Raw genomic sequence first — 20,165 nt, forward strand, 5'->3', positions numbered from 1 at the left:
TTGTGCCTTCTGCTTGTCATAGTTCAGAAACAGTACAGCCATCAGAAGAGTTTGATATTTGAAGAGAGAGGATTTTCCTTTTTACTCAATGCTTTATCCTTCCTTCAGCAGGCTTTTTGTAGGACGTACTCGAGTTACCAGGAATTACTTGGTTATGTTATATAAAAATAAGGAAAAAAATCTGTATAAAGAAAGAGAATTTGGTGAGCATAATTTGAAAGTTTCCCACTTAAATGCTGATTATTTGGGGGGGGGATTTTTTTTTTTAGGCCACTTGCAAGCGGGATCTGAGGCTTTCAGCACTTAACAGCCACTGTGTACGCATGCAGAAGAAGAGAGAAGAGCAGAGCAATCTTTTTGAGGAAAACACCAAATGGCTGCATCGTGTTGAAAATGAAATGCGCCTCCTGGGTCCAGACGGGTGCATCCCAAAAGTAAAGTGCCTCTCACTGTGCCATGCTTGGGGATGGGGGGAGAATTGGAAAAAGGGTAAAACCTCTGAGTTAAGAACAGCTTAATAATTGAAATAAAGTAAAATATAAGGAGAGAGTCTACAGAAAGAGGCAAACATGTTTGGGCATGCACAGATAAGCATCCATGTGTGCCTGTTGGATTTTTAATGCTGATTGCAGCACATACCCTACTGGTCAAAGGAATCTACAAAGTTATATTTATGCATGTAAATAACAATTAAATAATTCGTACTTCTCTACTGTAAAACTTTCTTAAAATAATATAACTCCATTCCATCTTTACTTTTCAATATAGGTTGGTCTAATATTATTTTTAGTTGAAGTTTTAGTTTCTTTCTCTCAGTTGGACGTACAGCTCTTTGATTTTCATTTTTATTCCTAATTTCCTAAAGGAACTTTGTCAAGATCTGCAATATTGCCATTTAAACCTAGAAGTTCAGGCCCTTAAAGCCCAGATTGAGCACATGTTGACTCTGGTGTCCCTTCAAGATCAGTATAATAAGCAAACAGAAAAGTAAGTATGGTTTCATGGCAGGTGGGATAAGATGTTCTGACACTTGTAACTTGAGAAGACCTATTTAGAGAATTTTGTTTTAATTGAAACAGAAGCAAGATTTTTCTCAAACTTGTTTTCTGGGTTAAAATTGTGTTTCCTTAAGGGAACTTGTCTTGCCTCTTGGTGTTTTGCAGAGTCCTAAATACTGCACTTCCAGTGCTTCGCAAGCAATACCTGATGTTGAAAGAAGCTGGCTTGACAAATGACTTAAGTGAGACTGAATATGCAGAGGTTGAGCAGCTGATTCAGAGACAAAAATCAGTAGCTTGGGCTGACCAGGCTGAAGAAAAGAATCAAAATCAAAACCATGAAATAGAAATGTCAGCTATCTTTTCCTTCCCACAGCTTGCGAGCAGACCAAACACCCCATGCAGTAAGTGTATCATTAATTTTTTCTCTGTTGGAAATACTTTTAAATATCTCCTGCAACAGTCAGATATCATCCATAAACACAGATGTGCACTTCTGCAGATACTGAAGCCAACTGTAAAATTGAGTCTTAGACCCACTTTCTATGAATCTTACACCATTCTCAATTAGCTATAGGAAAGATATTTACTTTTTCAGTGGCTAGGCACACACTGCAACAGATGAATTCATCCTCTTCTTATAATGTACCCCATGTATCAATGTTCATAGATCCTGTGAGTGCTATTAAAAATGGCATTTCAGTCTTTCATGTGACATTGATGGGAAAGGAATCATAGTGTTGGTTGGTTATAATTCTGTTAAAGTGACTTGAAATGTTAAGCAGGTATAGTTTTGTGTAGTTTCTAATAGCCTTGAGGGAGATGAGATTTACTGTTAATTACAGATTCTCTTGGAATCAATTTACTACAATATTTTAGAAGTTTGTTTCCAAGAATCAAAGGATTTGCCATATCTACTGTGGAACTGGCTGTTTTATCCTGATGGCCCCATTTTTTTCCCCATAACTCTATAAAGCTGGCTTTTCTTCTTTAGCTGTCAAGTGAGTTGCCCTGGAGCATAGTCTGGGTAAAAAGGGATGAAGAATCCTCACAGACAGGGCTGTTCTGATGGATTACATGCCAAATTTCATCCTGATAGTGCAAGTGCTCTGGGGCCCATGCTTGTGTTCTGCGCTGTGGACAGGGAGCACTCAGCACCCTGAGGCTTTCTCATTACTGCTAATAATCTGTAACTGACAGACATCCATAGGTAACAAGGGAAAAAGAGATAAATACTGCTTCAAAAAGTACTTCAGCTTCTCAAAAGCTGGCAGTTCCAAAAAGAGCATTGACCCCTGGTGAACTGTGAAATGAGTTCCCTCCTTTTGATAGCTTTCTTCTTCTATACAGCTTGACAATTGTTGTATCCAACCACATATTGTCCCTCTTCTCCCAAGGAGTGTCTGTGATTTTTAGCATGTGTTTTTGTTGCTGTTGATGGTACCAAATATGTGAAGTTCAGACTGTGTTGGCAGTGGGCTGGAGTTGTTTGGTTTGTTTGTGTTTTGGTCAGTTTGGGGGTTTTATTCATGAGTGGCATTGGTTTGATTTTAGTTTGGGTTGGTTTCTCTTTTTAATGTGTGTTTGCTTTTGTTTCTACAGAGAGAAGGAAAAGGAAGTTAGCAGATTTGCATGCTTACACTTATTCTGCCCATGTTAGTCAGGGATTCATTCAGCAAGGTTGAAAGCTGGTATTTATTTTAAATCATAGGCATATGTTTTTAGATACTGGGTTTTTTGGGTTTTTGGGGTTTTTTTTTTGGTTTTTTTTTCTGACAGAATAGATAGGGACACTAATCCAGAAGCTCTGTAATATCCTTTGTAACAAAATATTCATTGTAATGATCCTGTCTTGTCATATGTAGGTTATCATGAATTGTGAATTTTAGTGAATTTTAGTTTCTGATGCTACTAAACTATGTTGGAGTTCTTGATTAATCTACTTCTTTCCTACCTTTCTTGAAGTTTTGTGTTGGAAGAGGCCTGGTCGGTTCTTAGGGAAATATTAAAATTACTATTATTTAAATTCTACATCAGCTGTTTAAACATGAACATTTTATTTTATTAGACATTATTTAAGGGGTTTTCAGGAAATTTGTGTAGGTTTTCCAATTTTCTTTTATCCTAAAGTTGTTGAACCTTATGTTCAAGTAGGTAAATTATTTTCAGTTTTCAGCTAAGACAGACTTTTTTCAGTTGTAAATGGTGCCTTTGCCTGAAGATTACCACAGCAATCTTTTGTGGTATTTTTATGATTTTTATTTGCTTTTTGGTCTTTGCAAGAGGAAAGGAGGTATTTACTGCCACTCCTTTCCCCCTCTCGTTAGATACAGGATAAAACATGGTAGAAACAACTGTTCTCCAAATTTTGCAACCTTTAGGGAAAGGTTACTTAAAGTACTAATGGTGTTGATACAATCACTTCAATACAAGTGGGGAGGGAAAAAGTAATCCACTTGTTAGTGCTTGAAGTTCTTTTTTCTGTTCAGCACAAACACAACTAAATAGCTCCTCTTCAATTGTTTTTGTTTGTTTGATGGCAATGCAGTGATTCCTTTCTGTGAAATGTAAGTCTGGAGCATATGGATTGAGGAAGAGAGTGTACCAGGTCTGCTAGTAACAAATCTCAGGTGTTGCTTTGTTAACACATTTGGAAGACAATTTTTGAGGTAAAATCCCTCTGCAAAGATGAGATAGCACTCATGTATAAAACACAAAGCATTATGAGAAAAATGTTCATTTTTCTTCAGTGTAGGCTTACAAAATAAGTAATTGTATCTCAGAAGTATCTAGGGATGTGTGCAGTATCCATCCCTTGTCCAGTTTGCAAGTTTCAATCATTAACTGCAGGTCTCTCTTTAGTTGCTGTGTGCTGAAATGGGCAGTGATGCAGGAAACCATCTGTATTTAAAGACAGTGCTGAATTCTGTGTGTTGCAGAACATGAGGCTGTAATCATTGCAGAAACTTTTTTAATGATACAAACTTTTGCCTGCAGTTCTTTGAAAGAACCATGACAATGTTCAAATGCAAATTAATTATTATTTGTTTTCACATAAAAATTAAAATATTTTAAGTCAAATAACTTTTCTGATTACAAGCACTTTGACTCTCCAAAAGGTCAAAGCAGCTACATCATTTCTGCAGGACCTTAAGGTCTTGTGTGTTTCTTTGGAATTGACTACCTTTGTTTGGTCCTGAAGAACAAAGCCAAGCTAGTAATTGACGTGGGAAGAGAATCTGAAAATTGCAAAGAGAAGGATAGCCAAGGTGACAGGGTAGGGGGGTTTATTCTAGTTTTCTTTAAAGTCTTCTACAGAAATAAGTTCTTGGAATATCATTCTGAATGTTCTCACTTTATTATATTAATTGATTTTGATATGATCTTGTTGTAAGGTCCTTTTTCCAATCAGGAGTTTCAAAATAGCAAAGAATTTCAGCTGATTTGCAGTAATGCCCAAGTCTTTGTAATGAAGATTACTCCTTTGGAAAGGGTCTCTCATGTATTAAATAGTATTAAAGTTGTAGTATGAGAGGAAAAGATAAAGATGTTTTCTGGCCATTCATTCAATGGTCAAATTATCAAGGTGGTCAGTTCTAGTGAATCAGCTCTTGATTTCTAGTGAAAGCTCATTAAAGATCATGTGCTTTGCCAAAGAAAATGGAGGGCTTCACTACAGGAGTTGACCTCCTTCTGTCTTCTTTTTCCTTTAGCCTTTGAAATCTTTAAACACCTTTTGTAAAATCCTGACCTTAATTAGAAGTTGAATTTGTTGCTTTTTACAGAAAATGCTGGCTTTCCAATATACTTTTTTCTTTTTTTTTGACACATACATTAAAAATTTCGATTAAGCTTGTGCACGCTTCATGTAACTATAAATGTGCGATGTCATGAACAATTTGACTGTTGTCTCCAAGAAAGCACGAGTTCATTTCACAATGTATTTGGGCACCCATTCTTAAGTGTTCATTAATGGGGAGCCATAGAGTATTCCGAGTTCAGGCTGATGGCTGGAGAGCTCTGACTGGCACTTGCACGTATTTCTTTGAATGGGGAAGTTCTTGGCACTGTTTCAAGCATCCCATTTCCAGAAGCCTTACTGTACACATTACCACTGAGAGGATGGAATTGATTTATAAGGAAAAAAAAAAAAAAAGGCATCCGTTGCCTCCCCTTGTCACAAACATTCTGATCTGAAAAGTCAGTTTTTTATTTCGTATGGCAGGGAAAATTGAGGTATAGTTGCACATAGTAAAAGATTTTATTAAAAGTAGGAAAAGCATGTGCCTTGACTAGGAAAGATTTCTGTTATTGAGCAGCTCTTCCATACTGTCTCAGGTGACTTCTGAGTCTTTTTTCTCATGCTGTGTAAAGCAGTACACCTGATCACTGGGACTTGCAAGAGTGCAGCCTGGATTTGAGCCTTTTTCAGCTCACAGCTGTTGTTTGTGAACCTGTTGTGAAACTTGCCATCGCAGTGATGATGCCTTTGGGTCACAAGGAATATTAAAGAATTGAAATGCATCGACTAGACTCATTTGCAGTTTGGAATTCCATGAGTCAGTTGTTAAAGGAATGAAAACATATGATTAGAATTGTAATTTGATCAATCAGTGGTAGCCCAGAAATGTTTATTGAAATGAATACATTAATATCTAATTTCACTTTAGCAGAACAACCTGCTAGACTTAATTTAGCACAGTTTCCAGAAATAATCCCCTTATGCATGTATTAGCATGAGTTCCAGAAGAAGACAAGTCTTGGCCATTATTTTGTCCCTAATGTCAATTAGAACTAACTCAATTCATCAGAGTTGTTTTGCCATGAGCTCTGCTCACTTTTCCTGTGACTCATGTTTCACACATAGTGCTGCTTCTGGTATTAGTGCACAGGGCTGTAAATATCTGATATTGCTGTGTTTCTTGTCACATAAATCAGTACTTCTGAGTAGTCTTTTGGGACAAATGATACAGCAAACTTAGGACCAAAACCACCTCGTATCACTGGTTGGGGGTGGTTGATCAGTGGGTGATGGCTTTTATGTTTAATTTCTGAGTGTATCTCTTAAATTGTATCTTAAAGAATTCTGACAATTATCTTTTATAAACAGCAACCTGAAATTAAGGATCAGCAAATATGCAATCTCTTCTCTAAAATATATTTGGAATAATGTTTCTTTTTAAAGAGATGCATTGTAGGTGTGAAAGTACTAGTTAAGGAAATGAAACTTCCAAATTTTTCTTTTAAGCTACTTCATCAAGTTAACTGTGGCTGTTCTGTAAAGCATATAAGTGATTCATTTCTGTATATTAAATAAAAAATATTACTGAACTATGATGATGACGATACTGGTGCAAAAGATTGAAGTAGCTATAAAACATGAAGCAAATATAGCCTATAAACGTAATATCCCTGCCTTATTATGGAACACGTTCGAAATTTTTGTTTTAATAGTTGGAGCATGTTGTTTATCTCTCAGTAGGAAAATAATGACAATACTTAATTAGCCATCCATTCAGGAACTAGTTGGATTTGTTCTTTAAGGAAATGTAAATAGCCCTGCTTGCTTCTCCAAGCATCATCCTCAGTACCATGGATTTAGAAATTTATGGAAGTAGTGAAGTTTCTGTAGCAACTTCTGTTTTCCAAGTCCCTTGTACATAAACTTCTCAATAGCAGCTATTAAAGCACTTGCAAAACAGTCAGCAGCTAGCTTCAGGATCTTGCTCCCTTAGTAAGATGGAAATAGAAGCACTGGCAATTCTTTGTTTTGTGGCTCCTAATGTTTTTCTTGCTGCATGTCTATTTACCTGAGATCATAACTGGAGCTATATACAGTAGAACTGTATATACTGGAGCTATATACAGTAGAAGCTGAAGTGGAATTAGGATTTTGGAGTTGGTTTTGTCCATCACGTTTGGTTTCTGTTATGCAGTGAAGCCAAGTTAAATACGATGTTGCTGGTTTGTTTACCTGTTTACTGTGTTAGGAGCAACCTCATACTCTCACAAAAAGCTGTGGGAAGGGACACTTCTTAAGTATCTTGTATTATTTCCAAGACTTCAATGATGAGAAAAGCTTGTTGTATTCTAACTTAGTTTTACAATGAGTTTTATTCCAGAAATAAATGGATTTTAAAAATAGGTCTTTGTTTTTACTAACAGCTTATATTTGCCTTATATAGAATTCCTGCAACTATTGTTATTAGTTTACTTGTATTACAGTACAAAATGCTCTCCATTATGATGGAATTCATCAAATTATTTATGTTGGCAGTACTTTTGTGTTCTTTACGTATTTAGTTAATGATTTAAATGCTGGTATTTACAGTTAATTTTAAAATGCTTCCAATATTTAGGCCTGTAGAAGCTTCTAAACCTTGGCACTCCCACCAAAATGTTTCTCCATCAGACTTCCTTCTAGTAACTTTAGGACATTAGCAAAACCTCAGTGTCTTACAGTAAGCAAACTTTGTGAAACTGAAACCTCCCTGTCCTAATGTAGCAATGGACTAATAGAATTCTAACCATTCTTTTTCCTGAAACAGAGATTCAGATGCATATAAATAGGAGTAAAAACTAATAAATGAATATTTTAATGTGTCCTGAGTCATTTAATGGATAGTTGTTTCAAACACTAGATTATATAAACCTTATTCTTGTATTTAAGAATATAAGATGTCAAAAGTCTTTTAAAAAAAGGATTGGATTCAGTTTTTGGTTGTGATGACTGGAATGTTTTTTTTAAGATTTGTTAGTCTGTTACACTGAGGTATATATTGTACGTATTAGAACAAAATTAAAGAGCAAGTACACAATGAAGCATAGCATTGTTGATAGTGATAGAGAGTAGATGTTTTAAATTGTTCATAAATAAGTTACTTGTTTACTACTAAATCCAACCAAGTCTTGGAGAAATATGTCTTTATCACAGTGGGCCTTTTTTTATTTTGGGGTGAGGTAAAGATTATTTGGGGAACACTCAGGCCCTGTTTTACTGCTGTTTCATTGCACTGCTCATGGGGAATATCCTGACTTAGCTTAGTGTTTAGATTGCAATGAGCATCTCAGCAACCTGCTGCATTTCACCTGGTGAAAGGTGGCTGTGGATCAGATGCTGTACAAGATGATAATCTAGTTTGCATTTTAACAAAGAAAAGGTCCTTTACATACATACATAAAGTGAGCTGTACACGGGTGCACACATAGACAAATCCACAATTCAGTTATTTCCTGTCAGGTAGTTCTCTCAGGCCCAAGTTTTCCATGTATGTGTTTCTTCAAAGCTCCATGTAATTGTTCATGTAATTGTCCACACTGCTTTTCCCATGAGCAGTTTAAACATTGTTCATTCTGACACTTAGCCCCTGGGAGAGGAATTAGTGTTTGCTTTGGTTTTTCAATGGTTTCGTTATTGACTAAGTTGTGGCAACATAGAACAGTCTTGTGGCCTATATCTAATTGACTTGGTACTTGTACACACTGGGGTACTACCTGTTGTGTCCTCCTGCAACAGGTCTAGGTTTCATTGTGGTCTTTAAATCCTTGGCTGTCCCTTAGAGCTCTGTTTTCTGTCTTCTAACTGGGTATCATCTCATCTAGCTGGGTATCCAGTCGTATGGCATGTCTAGTAGCAAGGTGTGTAGCAAAAACAGTGTCAAGATCATCCCTTCTTGGCTTTTCTTCAGTGAGGATCTTACTTGGGCCTTTCCCAGGAGATCTGATTTCTGGGGGTGCTTGGGGAATCAGCTTTCTGAAAGTATCTCGGCAAATTGGGTTGCAACTGGGCAATGAGGTCAAAATTAAATGGGGCCTGTGAAATGGTAAGCAGACAAAAAGCTACAACTATTTAAGCCTTGCTTTCTGTAACAAATCAAGCTTGTGGAGGTGAAATAATATAATACATACATGTTTTTAATCAATCTTTGTCGTGTTCAAAGAATGTTTTTGAACAGTTAAAATGCCCTAAGTGTTACCACATGAGAGAGAACTATAGAAGCATTCAGACTAAGGAGTTCAAACTAGCTTTCTTAGTCTGAGACACAAATAGAATGAAATTTAGAGGAAATAAATATTTGTCAACACTGTTCTGGGAATACCACAGCTAATTCCTGAGTAACTTGCATCAATTTAAAAAGCAGGAGTTCTTTTTGCAGTTTAGTTGCTCATTAGGCATGAAGTAGGCAATGCAGAAAGGAGAAGTATGAGTCTGGCTGCCAGCTGAAGGGGATCCAATCCATAGGCATTTTAAGGATACTAGGCTTCGTTTCTTAAATTTGCACTGGAAGTTAAATATAGAAGCACTTGGGGTTTTGACAGCCCTCTCCTGCTCTTGATTTGTTTAAAAAAGAAATTTCGTAGCTTTTTGGTATTATAACGGTGTAAGTCACCATTTGAACAGTGAGCTGTGTCTCAAAATGATCCTCCTTCACTGAACGCTTGAGTAAGAGAAAGGCCTTTTCTGTCTTGCTTTGGACATTGCCTTTATTACCATTTACTTGAAAATAAAACCATTATGACTCTTCAAGAAAAACTGTTTCAATCAGGATGGATGAGAATGGCCAATTACACTGTATTGCTTGCTTTATTTTTGAGGGTGGGGGAGGTTTTTAGTCAGGAGCTTTGCTCCCCACAGCTGATAGAGTAGGGTGACAGAATCCTATAATCCTATAACTTCAACTTCTTTGTTTGCCCCTTTGCAAAACACTGCTTTCTCATTTGCAGTGTCAGAAAATTTTGTCCTTCCAGATGGTTCCGTGTCATTCCTTTTTCAACAGTCTCTCATTATTCTGCACAGTACTTGCTGGGGAAAAAGCCTGGCTCTGATCAGGAGTCAGCTCCAGGTTGCTGTGATTGTACCACCTTAAAGTCTGAGTTTTGTCATGGCAGTGCAATAATTTTCACTACTCTTACTCTTCCATCCCCCCTTGCCATGTGTCAGATCTTAGTTGTGATGATTTCTCTAACCTCTGGGATTAACTATGCCAACCTGTGCCCGTTTATAACACTTTGAGTGTCACAGCAAATGCCAAGCTAGACAATGCTGCAGTAGAAATAATTTCACTTACATGGTCAAGTTGCTATGTATATGAAATAAACAGTATTTGTAAGAATTTCTGCTCCTGTCTCGCTAGGGAAGAGGAGGGAAGAAGCGAGATTTAGGTAGGATGTGCAGTTAGATGTGCTAACCATCCTTACTTATGTTTGACAGGCACCTCTTTTGGTACACCATCACAGGAACTGAATGGCAATACACAAGTGTTAGAATACACAGAACCACCACAGAAGAGAACTAGGAGGAAGCTGATGGCCTCTCCAGGGGTAGCTCCAAGTCCCCCTGCCTCCAGCCACGGCAGCCTGCAGCACCTGGAGGATTCTCTTGCCAAGGAGGTCTACCCTCTGGTCTACACGCCAGACTCGTGCAGGAAGGCAGCGCAGGGCTGCTGTGCTCAGGCTGTGGTGAAGGAGGCTTTGCACCTGGCAGGCCTGGGGACAGTCAGTGCCTGCAGTGCAGGTGGGGCAGCCAGGAAGGGCAGCATCTTGGACACCACGTGCGACGTGACCCCCGAGAGCCACGAGGCCGTCATGAACTCCACTGTCATTCTCTGTGAAGGTACCGATGAGACATCTGAAATGTCTGCTTACTCAGCTGGGAAGGAGTCACAGCCCTGCAGCAGCAGCATTGTGCAGAGGTATTTTCCTTTTACATGGGTGAGAAACATTACCAAGTCATCTAATCCTGCCTGTCTTTACAGCTGGGTTTTCCCATTTGTATCCATTCGATAAATAAACCCAACATTTTGCAAATCAAACCCTCAATTGTGATCAACATCAAATTCAATTCTGCCATTATTTGAAAACGTTAGTATGTTAGTGACAACAAATGAAGTTGAAAGCTTATCCTATTTTAGAAGATATGTACCAAAAAGAAAATAGAGCATTTGCTAAATTGATTGTGATGCCTCAGGCAAGTTACTTTCTCTAAGCCTTATGTATTCTGTCTGTAAAATGGGTACTTAACCTCTCCACATTGTGAAATGCCACGCCTAAAGCTGCTGTGCATGTCAGAAGTCTGCAAAGCCACCTCAAGTAACGTTAATGAAATTAATTTCCAGTTTTGGTTTTCAACTTGCCATATATTTGTTTACAGTTAAGAACAAATTCACTTGACTTTTACCAAGAATATGTTTTGCAAAAATATAATTCTTTTATTTCAGACTTGATCTTTCTTCCCTAAGAAGCAAAAATTCTGCTCCAGTATTTGAGAAGCCCTCATATATGGCAATGACTTCAGCTGCTCAGAGAAAAAGAAAGATATTAAGGTAAGATTAAACTAACCCTATTAAAAATGAATTTTCATTTCTTATTTTCTTACTTCAGTTTTGTTTTAATATTTCAAATCTGAAAGCATCTTATAGAAGTCATTTGGGCCTGCATATATGACATGTTCTGATTCAAATATGCTTGAATTCAATTGAATTTTTTTGTTGCTTTTCTGGGTAACTTCAGTAGATTTTTTTCTTTAGTCTTGGTTTAAGAACTTCTGTTTTAATAATTATAAACTAATATCATGTCTTGTGTAGCTGCTGTCTATTCAAAATAGAAAGATGGCACATAATTCTGAAAAGAGAAATTTCATCACCAATTGAAAATCTACGTTTTTTGAAAACGTTCTGCCTTTGCTGGAGCACATTAGAAACTACCAAAATAGAAAGCTGGGAAAAAATAGACACAACAATACTTAGGTGATCAGCTTTGATTTTCTGATAATTCATTTTCAGTCTCATATATTGCAACTTCAATTTTGCAGTCTGCTCTAGGAAGAACTTTTGTATCATCACTTCTGGTTTATGACTGTAAAAGGGGTTTATGAGCAGAAGCAGCAGAAAACCTGGAACTGAATAGACATTAAGTTGAATTGTATTTTTTTGTGTATGTATTTCTTTGGTTGGTTGGCTTTGGGGTTTTTTTCATGTATTTCAACCTGATTAGCTATGAAACAGCTGGTCTTTCTTTTTTTTTCCTATTTCCAAAAGCAAAAATTGATACAACCATTTTAAAATCATGTTACAAATGACTTGTTGCTAGACAGTGAGTGGAGCTACCACCACCCAGGTCTTACAAAGAGTATCTCAAGACTGGTGGGACAAGGCTATAGAGAGATCACAGGACATGGAAGAAACTTAAGTGCCTTTTTGTTTATTAGCATCTTTAAAATAGAGAATTATCCTAGAAAATCAGATTCATCTGGTCTAGTTTCGTGTTACTGTTCTGATTGTTATCAATTACTGTTCTAAACTGTCTTGCTCTAGGATAAGAAATAAATTCTTTTGCTCTAGGATGAGAAAAGAGGCACTGCTCATATTTTCAAATAGCTGATTATGAATTTAGCAAAATAAATCACCTGTTCTCTGCAACCAAGCTAGTTTTTCCTGCATTCTCTCTAAGGAGAGGTATGGAATCTTTTGAAGCTTGTTTTATCTAGTCTTTAGGTAAAAGTTCTCAGGCTTTTGAAGTATTTTTTTTGGTAATAACTGTATAATAATTTTTATATATATATATATATATATATATATATATATATATATATATATATGCTTATTTATTCCCAAAAGATGAGCTGTTTCTGCTCACCTTGTTTCTTCTGTGTCTCAAACATAGTTCCCAGTACACTACAGAAAAATCCCACAACTTCTGTTCTTTTTATGGAGATCATTCTGCCTCAGTAACTTGTCTGTGGACTGAAATTCTTTATGGTTTTGTCTAGCAGTTGGTGATGAAGAGATGGAATGAAAACACATTTATGAAGGAGAAAAGGAATATGCTCTTACTTTTCAGAGTGCCTTCGTTCCATTCTCTTCTTTACTTTTTCCCTCTTTTCTCTCCTGTGCTTTCCCTGATTGAAGTGGCTCACTCCAGTCATTCATCTACTAATGCTAGAATAAAACCATAAATTTCAGTCATATGGTCCACATTAGAAGCATAATTTGAAACAGCTGTGTTCTCAGGATAAGGGAGTAGGGGCAAGTCAGTCATAGGAGACTATTTTACCAAATAATGGTATATTCTTATTGGCATAGGTTCTCTTGCAAGAGGCATGCATGAGTAGATTTTTTAGGATTGGCACAAGGAAAGTCTTAGTCTTTGCTGCTTGCTATATATTTTCATTTAGGCAGAAAATTATTATTAAGAAAGTGTGAGTTAGGGGACTATAAAGTGGAAATAATACAATATTTATTACAGGAATAGGAAAAGCTTAGGAACTTGGGACATAAATACGATTAGCTTGTTTACGAGGCTGTCTGCAGAGTGGAACCAAGGAAGTTTGTGAGGCAATTGCAGAAGGGTGAGATCAGATAGGTTCATAATTTTCACTGCAGACCTTAAGTCCATCGCATAAAGTGCTGTGGATAAAATATAGAGGTTTTGGTTTAATGAATTTGAAGCTGTAACAGTTTTCTTGCAGCTTAGTTAAAAAGTATTGTCTGCTATGAAGCCACCCCCTCCAACTGTGTTGGAGGCTGTGGAAAAGTTATTGTAGCAATAAAAAAATGCGATTTGTTCAATAAACACAGCTTGGTCATTTCAAGGATTTTGTAACATGCCTTAAGATTATTTCTTAGTATAATTTGTATGTGATGGCCATCAAACTGGCTTCTATGGTTTCAAACAAAACTGTGACATATTGTCCTGCCTTTGAATACAAGTGCCAACATTACTACTTATTTTCACAGTTGAAGCATTCTTGTGAATTTTTAAAGAGGAAAAAGGGGAATAGTATCCATAGATAGACATAATAAATTTGTTTATTCTTTGCATTCTGTTACGATTCTATGAACACTGGATAATATTTCAAGTATTTCTACATTGCAAGGCCAGAAGCACTGTTAGCAGGGACAGTACTGAAAGCAGACTCCTTTCTGGCACCTTTTGCAGCTCCACCTCAAACACGGTGCTGGGCAGCCTGCAAGACGCGGTTTCTGCCAAGCGCTCTCGGCAGGACGTGCTGCTGAGCCACGCAGCCCTGCGAGTTCCCCAGGTGGCTGGTGAGTGCCAGAGCTTGGGTGGGTGACACTGCCTTTGCTGCCTCAGGTTCAGCTTCTCGATTTTTCACATTCTGGGCTGCTTTGGTGTGTGGGTCTGGGCTTCACATGAGGGGATGGGGAGCTCTGTGCACAGAGCAGGGAGACAAAACAATTCCTGCTCCAGCTGGGCACCAAGGACAAATGATCCAAAGCTCAGGCCCAGGAGCACAAACAGCGTGGGCTGGAGAGAGAAAAACAAGCAGGATGGGAGTGCCTGGGCTAAAGCTGGAATGGGACAATGAACTGCAAGGTGCAAATGGAGCAGAGCTGATCCCAGTGAGAGCCCCCGGGAGCGCTCGTGCATTTTGGGACCATTTTGGTTCCTCTTGGCTGCAGCCCTGGCTGGGCTCTGGTGCTGCCCAAGGTGGATCCATGGAGGAGATCCTTGGAATCAATCCCTGCTTTGTTCTTTAGCTCTGCCCAGCTCTGCTCCAGGGCAGCCTTCACCTGGCATCAGTTTCTGGTGACCACAGAGGCACAGGAGGCATCACCTTGGTGGCAGTGATTGCACAGCAAGTGTGAGCTGAGATTGCCTCTCAATTCACTTTGTCCACTCAGTAGCACGTATTGCTGTGATGGTACACTAGGCCAGTGGTTTGACTAGCATATCCCTTTATTTAAAAATAAATCAGAATGTCAGTTATATAGATAGTATCCAATCAAAATTCAAATTACTACAAGATTGTTGGGAAACCCTTTCTCCCAAGAGCCAAGGTCTTCCACCTGAAATAGTTTATGTACTTGTTGAGAAATTTGGTGAGTTTCATTACCAATTTTGTCTTTGCCCAAGTGTGGTTTATCAAGAAATAAAATTCTCTAATAATTTTCATCCTGTTTTTAATTCTTTGCTTTATTTTACAATACCAAACTGATTTGTTTTAACAGGTAAAAGGTTTTTTCAGAGATTTTTTTTTGTCTTAAATTTTAGGGCTATTTTGGGCAAAAACAATAACAGGAAAAATTATTTTGCTTCTAACATACTGCTGATAATAATATTAGCAAGTTCTGTTGTGTGATAGTTTGCCTTAATTATTTGGCTTCTCTCTGAGGTGCATAAATCTTTTCTGTAATAAAATCAGTTACAAATAGTTTTTTCAGCTGATGTTCGCAAATGTCTTCATAATTTTATAAAAACCTCTGCCTTTTCTAGTGCATGGCACTAAGTTGCTTGGCACATGCAGCAGGTTTGTAATATGCTAAATATGTACAATTTTCCTTCATTTCTGCCTCCTTTTCCTCTCTCTTCAAAGATACACTTGACTATATTCTTGGGCTATTTAGAGGAGATCCAGTATTAGTTTTAAGATTTTAGAATTTTTTGCTTTTTAAAATTTTTTGCTTTTCTTATGAAATAGAGAAGCAATGTGAGAAAACATTTCCATTGTGTGGCTTTTCCCAGTGGTATGGGCAATACACTGGCTTCACAGCACATACATGTTTTTAAGTAAAAATTGCTGTGAGGGAATGTGAGGCAAAATGTCTTATTCTGTGTTCACAGGAAATGTTGAGGTTGTATTGCAAGAAGCTTTCTGGAAACTGAATATCTGAGTCTAAGCTCTGTCCAACCAACTTATTTGGCAAATTGCATACAGGGTTATATCAGTGTCAATGTCTGCTACCACAGACCAGGTTCTGAAGTTACCACTCTTCAATCCCTACTTGGAATTAAGGATCTGTGTAATGCAGAAGCACGTTCTGAAATGAGAATAAAATTTTGATTATTCAGTGTTGAACTGAATATGAAATAGACTTTATTTTCAAGAGTGTGCATTACAAGAGCAGAATAAACCTTAACCAAATACCTAAGAGGAAGAATTGTTTTCAGATTAAAAAGACAAAACTTTCTATAATGACAGTGTTCATTTTTCAATGTTATTCTATAATAAGGATTAATAACATTGTTTCATATTTCTACATGTTTTTATAGACCATTGTGCTTTTTTAATAGCATCTCCTGTCATTTGAGGGTCTAATCATGGGATTTGTAGACAGTTAAAACACTGGATTAGTGAGCTGAGTGATTACATTTTTGCATACTAAAATTAGGCTTTCAGTCAAGGAAAGAAATGTGTAAAAATTCTTAGACCTATTCTGAAAAGGAGGTCCATGTCAGCTACAGTCTACTCGTGTTTATTGAAGGAGTGTCTCTATTTCTAATAACATTTCTTTCTTCACTAGGAATTAAAATGAAGAGCAGGAAGCAAGAACAGAATCTACCAAGGAACTTTGTTAGAAGCCTTTCTCAAGGAAATGTCCCACTGGATGTTAAATCAAGGACATCAAAAAATCTTTTACTTCGTGTTTCCAAGCAAAAAAATAGGATTTAGTTCTGTGTTCATCCCTATTTCAAGCAGGAATGATGGATAGCAAATGTGAATAGGCTGAATTGTGATTTCCTCTTGTAAATAGTTTTGAGAGTTTCGGGATGGAAATCTTAGAAAAATTATTTTGACCCCCTAAATTATTTTCATTGGAGTAGCTTCATTGTGTTAAAATAGATTTTCATTTGGAAGCAAGTTAGGCAGATACTAATATTAGAAGGTGTTCATGCTTAGCATTACAATGCCTCAGATGTTCTTAGATTGTTAGCATCTGTGGATGACATACGGAGTTCCAAGAGACAGAAAAATATTTCCAAAAGGGTTTTTTTTTCATTGTTTTTGTCTTTCTGGTTTTTAGCCTGTTACTTCATTGTAAATGTTCCTGTCCTGTTTTTTCAATTTAATTTAGCTGTAAATATGTTTTTTATTAATTACTTCAAATAAATCCTAATATTATTAAGAGCTCTATAATGTGAAATGTATTTCTAGCAAAAAATGTTCCTTTCTTCTCTTAGGAAAAATGTCTAAATCGATTTTGACAAATATTGTTATAAGTACATGTTGTTTATAATGTCTTGTAGCAAATTAATATTCAGAGACAGAGCAATTTATGTATAGCTGTAGTACAACCTTGACAGCCTGCCCAGCCTTCAGAATGCCATTCTGGTGCGTTTGGCCTGTGCAGATGAAGTGAATTTCTCCAATCTGAGAGCCAGAGGAAGAAGTCCAGGAAGTGGTTTGTGGTGTCAGAACTGTCTGAAGCAGGAGCTTCCCACCTGATCAGTGCAGTAGTGTGGAGCATGCTGCAGAGTTCTTTCTTGACACACTGGAGGAGCTTTTTTCAGAAGCCTCTGGAGAGGAAATGGGAGCTGCCTGCAGGAAATGTCAGGATTACTTGTGGGAGGAGCAGACTGTTGCAGAAGCAGTCTTCATTGGGGAAGTTCAAAGAGGAAGGAATGATTTCTTAAGAAATAGGCATTGGTAGTTAAAAATACTAGGAGAAAGAAATTGAATCCTCCTAGATGCTTTCTAAAAGGGTTATAGGTGATACAGTTGTGGTGAGCCTGGGATCTTGTAGTGTCATGAGAACTGAGACAAGGCTTGTGTGAAGCCTAAAAACTAGGATTTGGGCTGTGTCCACATAGCAAGGTGATGTGATTTCAGCAGAAGGAAGAGGCAGGGTCACTTTACCATTTTCCTATCATGATGAGCAGGAAGATTTTGGAATTAATTTTAATTTATGATTTTGATACAGCTGAAGTTGTAAAGACTATTTTTAACTTAAGGAATATTTTTCAGATTCTCAGTGTTTAATGTAAAATGTACACAGGGAGCTTCTTTTGTTGATATCATGTGTACAAGAGGCATGTTGGGTTTTGCTAAATATAGTTGTTAATTCCACTGCTCTTGTGACATGTAAGACTTACACGTAGATGTCCATAGCAATCTTGACAAGTTTTTAGACAAGCTTGTGCGTGCACCATTTTGATAGTCAAAACAGAAAACTGATGAATCTCATGTTTTCTTAATGTCTTTGGCATGCACTTGAGTGGAATCACTTGGTTCAGTTGCAACACTTGCAGGGACAAAAAAAATTATTGAGAAAATTAAAACCTGACATGAGAAGTGATTCAATCAGAAGCTGATCATAGATTTGTTAGCTAGGTAGGTATTTGCCACTTATAACTAGCATAAATTGTTTCCAGAGATGCAGCAGATTGAAGTGAGATTTGTGTATTTCATATTGCTATTGAGTAATAGTCTGCACTGTTCATTGTACATCCATTTGTTTTCTTATGTACTGTGAACATATCTAGACTTCATAGGCAGAAAGTGCTTCCCAGCACATTCCACACACGTTACTGGCACAAAACTTGTGGTAACTTTTCATTGCCTAAGCAGTTTTTCTGTCAGATTGCCAGTTAGGTAGAAAGCAAAGCAGTGGAGGTGTGGTATAGCCCATTTCATTTTCTTGCCAGGCTGCCTTGTCTTTACAAACTAATGTAGTAATAGCATTTATCTGAAGTACACGTTTTGTTGATTTCACTGTTGTACCAGGCAGGGTTAAGTTGTGTCAGTGTTGCAAGTGTGAAAAGAATGTTAAAGATCTTGTCCCACTGGGAAATTCTTACAAAAATACTTAATGCCTGCAGGGTATCGTTTGTACCATTACTCATTTACTTGCTTATTATAACAACATTAAATCAACATAAAATGCTTCTCAGACCATTAACTTGGCCCATTCAACTTAGCAAACTTTAAGCCCATTTGATTTTTAGTTACTCAGGAAATGGCAAGAAGAGGGAATTACAAGAAGAAGAAGACAGAAAAGCACAGGTATCACTACCCTGTCTGGGTTCCAGCAGTGTTCAGACAGAAACTCCAAGATGAAGGTAGGGTCAAGATGAAGGCTTCACCTTATGGCAGGCCTTAGGTAGCCCTGAGCCTTGCCCCCAGCTGGGGCTTGTGGTCATTTGGCCACTCAGGAGCTGGGTTAGGGCAGGGAGGAGCATTGTGCCAGCCTGGGACAGTGACTCCAGGGCAGTTCATAGGCTTTAATATGTCCACAAATCATTTCAAAAAGGGGTTCCAAGGTAACGTGACAGAAATTCTTGAAATTGAGGTATTAAGTTAGCTGAAACAAAAGCTAACTGTGAAGAGATGGAGAAGCATGTTAGTTAGTTGCTGAAAGACTGGGAAATCAAATAATAAATGAAACCCAATGTCAATGAATACATAATAATGCACAGGAAGGAAAACAGCCCAAACTGTACTTATGTGGCAATGGGTTCTCAAATAGATATTATTACTCAGGAAAGAGACCTTGGAGTTATTGTAAAAATGCCATGAAAACGTCATCTCTGTGGTCAAAATAGCACAAAAACAGGTGGGGAACAAACCATTGTGCAAATTCCTTGCCTGAATCTTGGTGTTGTCCTATACATTTCAAATAAATGTGGTTGAATTACAAAGGGTATAAAAATGGATGAGAGGAGCAATTAAAGCTGTGAACAGCCTGAATACAAGTCATGTAGCTTAGGAGCACTTCACCCTGGAAGCGAGGAGTTGTGTTCAAAGTGTATGAAATAACGAGTCATGGAAAGAGGGACTAGGCAACAATTATTCACCGTTTCTTACTGTATGAGACCTAAATGGCAAGTTCAAAACACATGACATTTCTTCCCTGAATAGCATATTTGATGACGAAGTCTGGAGTTTAAAATGTAATGGATGTCAAAAGAGTTGAGTTCAAAACTGATTACTCAAATCTGTGGAATACTTTGTTCTTTAACTCTGTCTAGCCTGTGTTCTAGGTGAGCCTTCACAAGGCATCAGCAGTGCCCAACAGCAGCTGCTACTGGAAGCCTGAAAGAAGGGGAAAGGGGAGAATGATTTTCTACCTTGTGGTACCTGACAAGAGTAATTGAAGGAGTTCTTGCAGGGGGAAATTGGGGGCTGTATTTGTACAGTACCATTTGTAGGCACACAGAGCCCCATCCCTAATGGGTGCAGCTGTGCAGGACAGGTGAATACAATTGAAGGTAAGGAGCCATGGAGTGCCCAGGTGTGCTGAATAACCACACAGGGAGCAGAGGCACACAGGTGCAGTGCATCAGCAGGAGGGGATAAGAGGTTGGGCTGAAGGACAAAAAGATCAGCCACTTGCAGCCTCCTGGAGTGCCCTGGTGCTGCTCTGTGTGGGTTGGAGCTTTCTGGAACTGTCTGGTGACACTCTGGGATTGTGGCTGTCCCAGCTGGGA

General features: G+C 37.8%; 1 protein-coding gene across 5 annotated transcripts in view; it reads left to right on the forward strand.

The window, feature by feature from the left end:
- Window positions 1-16,866, forward strand: part of KIF18A (kinesin family member 18A) — a 30,855-nt gene extending 13,989 nt beyond the window's left edge. For 4 of the 5 annotated variants that reach the window (XM_053946103.1, XM_053946104.1, XM_053946106.1 and 1 more), the window contains 7 exons: window positions 270-434; window positions 866-987; window positions 1,164-1,402; window positions 10,210-10,690; window positions 11,216-11,320; window positions 13,935-14,044; window positions 16,262-16,866. In XM_053946103.1, the coding sequence (XP_053802078.1) occupies window positions 270-434; window positions 866-987; window positions 1,164-1,402; window positions 10,210-10,690; window positions 11,216-11,320; window positions 13,935-14,044; window positions 16,262-16,410 (1,371 nt within the window). In that variant the 3' untranslated portion in view covers window positions 16,411-16,866. The remainder of the gene's footprint in view (window positions 1-269; window positions 435-865; window positions 988-1,163; window positions 1,403-10,209; window positions 10,691-11,215; window positions 11,321-13,934; window positions 14,045-16,261) is intronic. The other variant, XM_053946107.1, reaches the window with a different exon arrangement.
- The last annotated feature ends 3,299 nt before the right edge of the window (window positions 16,867-20,165 follow it).

This window comes from Vidua chalybeata, chromosome 6 (assembly GCF_026979565.1).
Source record: "Vidua chalybeata isolate OUT-0048 chromosome 6, bVidCha1 merged haplotype, whole genome shotgun sequence".
NCBI lineage: Eukaryota > Metazoa > Chordata > Aves > Passeriformes > Viduidae > Vidua > Vidua chalybeata.